Genomic DNA, 9,233 nt, shown 5'->3' with positions numbered 1-9,233 from the left:
ATGACAGCGAGTCTGGACAAGTCCCAGAGACCGCCAGGGTCACGCCGCCCCTCCTGGTGGGCTCAGGTGGAAGCAGGGCCACACGGCCCACCCTGCAGCCCCCGGCTCACACCACGGCTGCAGGGGCCTGGGACCCTGACGGGCCGCAGGGGACCACTCTCCATTCGGGAGACACTGGAGACTGTGACGAGAGCGACCTCCCGGTGGACATACTGGGGCGCACGGATACCCCGGCAGAGGCTGTGGCCAGGGAGGAGGGACCACGCATCCTGGGAATGGGGACCACAGGGTCTGGCCACCCTGCCTTCATTGCCCCCAGGGCTGGGGGGAGCTGTCCATGCACTCCAGAGAGGGCCGAGCCCGGGAGTCCAGCCCTGCCCTGATCCTGGCCTCACAACTGAGACACCACTCTGATGGGAGCAGAGGGCCAGGCCCAGATGACACATGGCCTGAGGGGACAGCTGTGTCCCATTGAGGCGGGTTTGTCCACACCGTGGGGACCCAGGACCCAGGTAGGGCTCCTGGCCTCTGTCTACCTAGCCTGCCTCATGCCTCACAAGACATTGCTAGGGCCTGGGCTTGGGGCCTGGGCAGAGGCTGCGTGTGTCACAGAGGCCAGGTCAGTGTGGGCTGGCTGTCCCCGCCCAGCCCAGCCCCATGGTGGTGTGGGTCTCTTCAGGCCACATGGGGGAGGATGCCTGCACCCGGGGGCCACTAGGGCCGTGGTGTGTAATAGCACCTCCAGGCCCAGATTTGGGGGTTTTCCCAAGGTTGCAGGGGTCAGGGGCCTGGGCTGCGTCCCAGCTCCCGCCTGCCAGGTTCTCCAGATAACCAGCTGAGGGGCTGGGGGCAGGGCTGGGTGGCCGGATGTGGGCGGCCAAAGGGAGCCTGGCACCCAAGGCCAGCACAGGGGGTCTGGGGAAGCCTCCCTGGAGTCAGGCAGGCATGTAGGGGAACCTCTGCTTCTCCCTCGGGATAACACTTCGGGGTCCCCCCCCAATTAAAGACACGGGCCAGCTCTGTGGGGGGCCGGGCCTCCAGTGACACCCAATACTGGTGTTGGGGGTGCTGGGGGGATCTGAGTGGCACAGGCCGCCCCCTGAGCCTCCCCGGGCCCAGGTTGGTGGCGGCTGCAGGGTATACCCACAAAGTCCTTTATTGTACACCGTCGCAGCCAGGGGCGGGGCGCCGAGGGACGACGGGCACAGGGTGAAACAGATACGTATGCCAAGCTCTTTCTTTAAATCAGGCATTTATAAACAAGAGCGCATACATTAATTACATAAAAATAGCTTTCGAATAGTAGAGGAAGTCATCATATTGTCATTAGCAGCAGCAGAGGGGCAGGGACGGCGACGCGGACGCTCTCGGCAGGTACAAAGGTAGAGCTGTGTTTTCTTCCTTAATTGAAACAAAGGTCGTTTGTGACTCCTGACTTGACGAACTTCCTCTGGTGCCCGTGAACCTGGGGATGGGCAAGCTCAGGGCTCCCAGGGCAGGGCCTCTGTCCCCTTCCGGCAGAGGAGCGCGTTAGGTGGGAACCACCCAGAAAGCAAGACAACCACCAGGTGAGGGAAGGGTTTCTGGACCCCCCCCCCCCCCACATACACGTAGGGTACAGGGTGACAGGAGTATTTACAGGCGAGGCCTGTCACCGGCCAGCTCCGAGCGGAGGCGGAGTATCGGGTGTGGGTTAGCTGCTCCATGGATGTGTTATTGCTGTAACGTTCCCCCTTCGGGAAGCCTCTTCCAGCACAGAAAGTGAGTGACTCAGCTCAACACACAATGTCTGACAACAGGTGTCACACACAGGGCGGCGACAGCCGAGACAGCGTCCTCTCCTCCCTCTGCAGAGCCCGAGCCGCAGCTGCCCCGCGGGAGGCTGGCCTGGGCCCACGCAGGCAGCTGCACCCGAGGGCGGAGGCGGCGGCCACCCCCGCCCGCCGGCCTCACCCAGGAGCTGCCCAGGAGGGTCCAGCTGCTGGTGAAGGCGCCCGAGGGCTCCGCGGGCCTGGGTGGGACCGGGCCTCCGGGGGCCTCGCCCCCAGCTCTTGGAGACGGGCTGCGGCTGGGTGCCCACCTAGCTCCTCCCAGCGCTCCGCTCGGGGACAAAGCCAGCAGAGGTGCGGTGACCAGAGGGCACAGGCCGCGCCCCCGAGCACTGTCGGAAGAAGCGCACCTCCCTCTGGAGCCTGAATGCTCAGAAGCAGCGCAGCGCCTGGCGGCCCGTCTCCCCGCCGCTCCCGGACGGGGCAGCGCAGCCTCACAGAAGCCCGTAAAGCTTTGCTCCAACTAAGCCATTCAGTTTCCCTTGAAAAATGACTGAAAAAACACAACTCTGGAAAAACAGGGCCGACACGCACTCTGGCAGTCGCCTCCCAGCCGACCCCTACACGACACGGTAATAATGCCCAGGAGGGAGCGTGTGGCGCACAGAGCCAGTGACCGCAAAGGCAGACAAAGCAAGGGGGAAACAGAGCCCAGACGCGCGCTGCGTGTACACGGTGTCCCTCTGCATTGCACTTCAGAAGGGGGGCCAGCAGCACCCAGGTCCCCCAGTAAACCAGGGGCGAACCCTGCAGAGGAGGTCAGCACCCATGTCTCCGCCACACGCGCGCATGTGCGCGGAGTCAGGCGGAGAATTCCGTACGATCTTCCTGGTGTGAATAAATACCGTCATGTTCCGGCGGGCAGCGCCTCTGGCCTCCTGGGAAACGGCCTCCCAGCTCGGGCACGCGAACCCTCGCACAGGCTGCATACACAGTGGCGAGTAAACGAGATTACGTGGAATAAATGCAAGGAGCGCACGTGGGGAGTGGTAGATTCGATCGCTACTGAGGACGGGCGTCGGGGGCAAAAGGGGGCGTCGGGTTTGCTGTACAGGATGCTGGAAGGCACAGAACCACCCCCCGAAGTTCAGTTTTGCGTTCCGTGATTCCCTTGTTCCACAAGCACCAGGGGGTTTCTAAGCCCGAGCGCTCAGGTGGCGACCTGCTCGGGACAGCGTTTCAGTGTCAGAAGGAACAACCTCAGGTAACCGGGGAGTACAAAGACGGGGCGGGTTCGGACAAAGTGCAGGTCTAAATATACGTTTAAATGAACAACAAACAAAAAGAAAAAGAAAAAGTGAAATAATGCTGTTTTGTTCCAATGCTGCAGCCTCAGTCCCAGGATGAAGGAGCGATGTTTGCCCAGCTGAGAAGGGGTCGCCTGGTCAGGTGGCGCGGACGGTTCTCTGTCACCTCCCGGCAGGTGATGCCCTCGGCGGCGTCTGGGAACACCTGCCGGTGGCGGCAGGACGGCAGGTGGGCGGGCGTAAGGCGGCAGTGTCAGCGCGGGCGCGCGCTCCTCGCTCTTCCGGGCGGCAGCACGGGAGACCTAGGGCCCTGTCGCTGGAAAAATATAGACTCTGGAGAAAAACCCTTCAGTCCTCGGGCAGCCGGCAGCCACGGGCACAGACGGGCTGCGATGGCTTCACCGGGTGAGGCAGCTGCCACCCCGGCTCCCTTAGCGGGTCCTCAAATGGCGTCACGTGTTGGCGGGGCTTTTAAAAGTTAGTCATTAAAAAACGTGTTGATTTTTTCTGAGTATCAAGTCTTCTTACTGGTCTTGAATAGCTTATAACAAAAGTGTAAATGTTAGAATGTTCCAGAAGCAGAGGCCAGCCGCAGCCACCGAGCTGGACTTGCTTCCAGCCACAGGCGGGGGCCCAGCTTGCTCCCGTGAACCTGGCCGGTAGGAAGCTCTGCAGCGGCTCCAAAAGGACGCGGCTCCAAACGCTCGCTGGCTGTAGGCACAGTAAGACTTGTGCTATGTGGCTGGGAGGGGGCGGGCCCCGCCCCGCACGCAGGGCCCCCGCGGCCGGCCGGGCGGACAGCAGGCGGCGAGCCGCTAGGGATCTAGCTCGGTGGAGCTCTCGCCGCTGCCCGCAGCCTCGGGGTGCGGCCGCGGCCACAGCTGCTCCTGCAGCTCCTTCACCACCTTCTCCAGGTGCTCCCGGGCCTCGCGCTCCCGCAGCAGGTCGGCGCGGAGCTGCTCGCGGTCGGCCTCTGCGTGCTGCAGCTTCACTTGCAGGTCCTCGATCTGAAAGGGACCCGGAGCGTCAGCAGCCCCTCCCCACCTCCCGCCTCCCTGGCCTGAACCCAGTCACCCACTGGGGCTGGGGAGAGCCTCCTGGGTGGCGCAAGTCCAGACTGGCTCCTGCCCCCCGCCGGGCGCACAGAGACCCCGGTGGGAACTCCCAGAGCAGAGGCGTCAGTGAGGCCGGAGGAGGGGCCCCTGAGCCCACTATCCAGGGCGCCCAGACCCTGGCCAGTCAGGGGGCTGAGCGGGACACACAGAGGCTTCGCAGCCCCAGCCCAGTCCCCCGGCCCCCGCCCGCCGCCCCGCGTGCGCACCTGGGCGGAGTACTTGGCGCGCAGGCGACCGGCCTCGCAGCCCTTGTCGCACACCCGCGCCTGCCGCGCCTGCTCCAGCTCCCGCCGCAGCCGCAGCCGGGCCTCGGTGGCCTCCTTCATCTTCTTCTCGTTCTCGGCGCGCAGACGCTCAATCTCCTTCCGCAGGTTACGCTTCGCCTCCGTGGCTTCCCGCAGCTTCTCCTTCTTGGCCACACGCAGGAACTCCAGTTCCTGGGACAGCGGGCCTGGGGTCACGGCGCTGCCCACAGCAACCGTCACCGGGGACAGTCCCACGGCAAGTCAGGCCACACAGCCTGGCGCCCGCCTGCCACTCTGGGTGCTGTGCGGCAGCTGCGGCCCGGGAGGTGCCCACACCAGGGCTTCTCTCTACAGCCTCCGAGGCCTTGGCCCTTCCCCCAGCGGGGCCGCAGCCGAGGCCCCCCCATCGCCACTGCCAGGGCCCGCCCTGGGCCTGGGGTCTGACCAGGAGGCTGCCGCACCCAGAAGCGGCCCAGGGGCCTCCAACACCTCCTCCCAAGGGTCCTCCCTGCGCCTCGCTCCCTGGGACTTCCTCCCAGCCAGGGGCCACTCAGCTCCGGTGGCAGGTGGCGTCGAGCTGGATGGAGACGGGCCCTTGCGCATGCCGCCTCCAGCCGGTTATCGGCGACGCGCCCCTGCAAACACGCCCACAAACACGCGTGTGGGAGGCCACGCCTCCAACCAGAACCCGGCCGGGAAGGGAGGGGCGTCCTGAGTCTGCTGCCTGAAATACACTCCGCGGCTCTCAGACCACAGGGCTGTGTTGTGCCAGCAGCCCACGTGTGAGGCGTCCCGAGCTGCCAGACGCGGGCAGAGGTGTGAATTCAGCAAAGCTGGTGTGAAGGCCCCGCCCGCCCCCGGGCGCTGGGAACTCTCAGCCTCGCCCCCTCGTCAGACCAGAAACAAGCGAGCCTGGAACGGCAGGAAGGCAGTGTTGGGGGGACTGGCTAAGCTCAAGGGCCCGCAGGTGGACCCCTGCCACCCTGCTCAGGGGGAGAAGGGGGGTGCAGACCCCCCTTCAAGCCTCCAGCCCCCTCTTCAAAAGAAAGCAACCACTTCTGTGGAATCGTCCAGAAGCCGGTGTGGGGGACCGAGGCAGCGTGTGGGTGCATGTGTGCCTGCCGCCCCCTCCCTGCGCCGGCGGGCACCACCTTCTGCAACGTAAGCTTTAGGGAGCGACCCTCACAGCCACCTCCTGCAGACAGCAGGTCGCGCTGGCCGGGGCGTGCCACGCGGGAGTGTGCGGCCTCCCCAGAGGCACACGAGCTCTGGCTGAGCGTGGGGCTCACCTGGTGGAGACTGCGCTTGGCCTGCAGGGCGGCGCTCAGCTTCTCCTCCTGCTTCACACGCATCTTCACCACCTCGTGCAGGAACTTCTCTTTGGCCTCCTTGGTATCCAGGCCGCCCTCCAGGGCTTGGCGCAGGTGCTCCAGCTCCGCCTCCAGCCCCCCGCTCGGGGCATCGGCAGGGGCTGCAGGGTCGGGGGCCGTGGACGGGGCAGGTGGGGCGTGCACGCCCGGGGAGCTCAGGTCCTTGGCAGAGCTGGACGAGGTAAAGGATGGAGAGGAGAGCGAGGACAGGGAGGAGGTGACTGTGGAAACACAGAGAGAGGAGCAGGAGACCGGTGAGCTCAGGCCACAGCCCCCGCCCGGGAAGGGCTGCCCTGAGGGGCCCCGCAGGGCCAGCAGCTCACACGTACACTCCTCTCTGCTCTCCACCTCCACCTCGGCCTCCGAGTCCTTGTCGTCGTCCGGGGCGACCGTGGGCGCTGGCGTCTCAGTGGCCCCGGGCGTGTCCACTGCAAGCTTCCGCTTCCGCGGCTGGATGCAGGAGGCGAGGGGCTCGGGGGCCCGGGGGACGACGGTGGTGCACGGCGGGCTGCTCACGGCCTTCTGCTGGGCGGGCGGGGCCAGGGCCACGTTGGGGGCCACGCCGGTCTCGAAGCTCTTGTAGGAGTAAAAGCTGCGGGGGAGACAGCCATGGGGGCTGCAGGTGTGGCCCGGCCCGCTCCCCACCCCGGGGGCCGGCATGCCAGTGCCCAAAACGGAAGGTATGAGGCAGACGCTGGCCAGCGCCTGGGAACGAAACACGGACACTGGCCGCCGTGTCCCAAACGGGCCGCAGCCAAATCCTAGCACCACAGAAAGTTCTAGAAGAGCTCACCCGACACCCATCAAAACTTGCTATGTCAGGCAGTTGGGGTCTGGGCATGTAGCCTAGAAATGACCCACAGGCTGTGCAGCCTGGGATGATTCAAATGGGAGGCGGGCCCCCCGCAGGCCACGGCAGCCTGGGTGGCGGTTGGGCCACAGGTGCGTGTCAGAGGTGGTTGTGCACCGGCCATGCACGACACACACACACCTGGTGCCTCCCTGCCTGCACAGGCGCTCAGAGCAGAGCCTTGGGGAGGGGCACGGTCCTCAGACCCGCACACCCCACGAGCACCACGCGCGCGCCAGCTCCAGGCCCGGTGAGCTCAGCAGAGAGGACCACACTGATGACACCGGCTGCCCCGCTGGCCGCTGAGCACCGTGGGCCCTTACCTGTCTCGAATCAGGGCTGGGAGGTGTGGGGAGAGCTCTTTGTCACTCGTAGAAACTGCAGGGGACCAGGGTCGGAAGGCGGAGAGGCGCTGGCGAGGGTGAACGCAGCCCAGGCTCTGCAGGGAGAGGAGCGAGTGTCGGCGGCAGAAGGGGCTGGCGCTCGGCCGTGCCCCTGACCTGCGAGGCCGCGCCCAGGCCCGCCCCGCCCGCCGCGGGGCTCCCTGCAGCACCTTGCTGGAGGAGCCGGCCAGGGTCCGCAGCCAGCCTGCCTGCTTGTCCTTCTCGGAAGACGCGGGGTGCTGAGAGGGAGGGTCATCTGTTTTTCTTATGGAGACCGGGGGCTCAGAGGAGACCTGCGAGCGACACAGACGTTCCCATTGGCACCTCGGGCAGGGCTGGCCAGTCGCGAGCCTCAGCGCCGTGCGGGAGGCATGGCCAGCGCCATACCCGCCCTGGCCTGCGCGGGGAGCGCCTGGGGCCAGCAGCCAGGGCCCACCCCGCAAGGGCAAGGTCTTGGGAGAGCGCCAGGGACCTGGGCAAGTCCTCAGCAGGGCCGGCCCTCACCACAGCCCCTCGAGTGCACAGAACTTGGTGCTGAAGAGCCGGCAGGAGCCAAGGACCCTTTCCAGGTCTTTCTGGAGCAGCCCCTGCCTCCCTGGGCCCAGCGGCCTGTCTGGGAAGCCCCCAGGGGCAGCCCAAAGCTTTCCAGGGGTGCTCCCCACCCAGAGTTCTGGACTTCCCCAAATAGAACCAATTCCAACACTGTGTCTCGGCCTGAGACAGCTGCACTGTGGGGGATGGCGGTGACCGGCCCACAGTGATGACCCCTCCAAGGCGAATTCTCAAAACAGGAAAGACACCATTTACAATAGGTGAGCTGAGCTCCATGATGCTGGGATCCCAGAGGGCCCCTGGCTGGCACCTGAGGAGAACACCTCTCCCGACCAGGGTTCCCTGGCAACACCGTGTCTTCCCAGGAAAACACACCGGTCTCTGGAAGACGGAAGGGGCCTCCCCCAGGCTGCGCCCTGAGCAGGAAGGAGGAGGGGCCCGGTGGGCACCCAGGGTGGCTATGCCAGGCAGGGTCCACCCCACGGGCCACTTAAGGCAAGGGGCTGCCAGGACAGTGCCCGGTCCCTCTCCCAGGCCTGACCTCAGGGGCACAGAGTGGAAGTGGGCTCCCTCCCACCCCCAGGAATACCTGGAGAGAATTCTGGATCAAAGAACTGGGCCCGAGGGGGCAGGCTGTCCCCGGGGCGGTGGGAGGGTGGGCAGGCAAGGTGCCCTGCTCGCCACACCTGTCACTAGGAACCAAGAGCCGCGGGTCAGGCCAGACCGAGGGAAGGCCCCGTCCAGGCCCCAGAGGGAGCCAGTGCCTGTAATGGGCGCGGCGCCCACCCCCACCCCGGGCAGCCCCTCAGGGGCAAGTGAGGGGCGCGGCACCCGAGGCCTCACACCCCACTCTCCCTCCGGAAGCACGCAGCCCCCAAGCCCCAGGGGCCCAGGGCCGCACGGGCCTGTCCTCCCACCGAGGCGCTGCCAGACGGGGTGCGGCCCTGCCCCGCTCCTGGCAGGTGTCGCAGAGGTGACCCCACAGAGACCCCGGGACAGTGTGTGCAGACGCCAAGACCATCGCTCAGGAAAGATAGGCCACTCGCTGTGGCTTTTTATGGGAGACCGCCCGGTGACAGTGGCAGCTGGCGCGGCGCGGCCCCCCAGGGCCCAGCCGGGCGGGGTCAGTTCCGGGGCAAGGGTGGGGCTTCCTGTCTGAGGGGCAGGACCGCAGGAGACAGCGGGGTTCTCACAGGGGAAAAGCCACAGGCGCCGATTCCGAGAAACCTCAGGGAGCCTTCGAGGGTGTCAGACGCCTCGGGCTGCTGGGCGGCCGCACCCACCTGAGCGGTGCCCCGCACGCATCGGCCCCAGCCCATCTCCTCGGCAGGGTGCTCGGGGCACACTCTCGGGGGGCGGGCAGTTTCCCGTTCGGGCCAGTGTGCGGCCACCCGGCACGCAGAGCCCCCCCAGCAGGGCTGATGTCAGCCGCCACCCAGGGGTGCTCTGGCTCTCCCACCCCGGGCGCGGTGGCTGGGAGCCCGGCGGCGCCAAGGAGCAGGCCTAGGGGCAAACCCAGCACCTTGCTGTGGCTGCCACTGGGCGGATGTCTGTGTGGCCAGAGTGCCAGGTCCCCACAGAAGAAATGACACTTGGGTCCCTGAACTGCCTGACGAAGAGCCAGGCCCAGCTGTGGAAACGG

The 9,233-nt window shown here is 66.4% G+C and overlaps 1 protein-coding gene across 1 annotated transcript in view; it reads right to left on the bottom strand.

Moving 5' to 3' along the window:
• Positions 1-1,235: 1,235 nt before the first annotated feature.
• SKI (SKI proto-oncogene) overlaps positions 1,236-9,233 on the bottom strand; it is a 54,960-nt gene continuing 46,962 nt past the window's right edge. The window contains 6 exon segments of the mRNA XM_090268473.1: positions 1,236-4,083; positions 4,398-4,628; positions 5,726-6,027; positions 6,136-6,398; positions 6,980-7,095; positions 7,210-7,332. Of these exon segments, the coding sequence (XP_090124599.1) occupies positions 3,892-4,083; positions 4,398-4,628; positions 5,726-6,027; positions 6,136-6,398; positions 6,980-7,095; positions 7,210-7,332 (1,227 nt within the window). The 3' untranslated portion in view covers positions 1,236-3,891.

This window comes from Furipterus horrens, unplaced genomic scaffold (genome assembly GCF_987537825.1).
Source record: "Furipterus horrens unplaced genomic scaffold, mFurHor1.1.pri manual_scaffold_3, whole genome shotgun sequence".
NCBI classification, from domain to species: Eukaryota; Metazoa; Chordata; class Mammalia; order Chiroptera; family Furipteridae; genus Furipterus; species Furipterus horrens.
The sequence above is the reverse complement of the archived record's forward strand: the minus strand, read 5'-3'. Positions and strand labels throughout refer to the sequence as shown.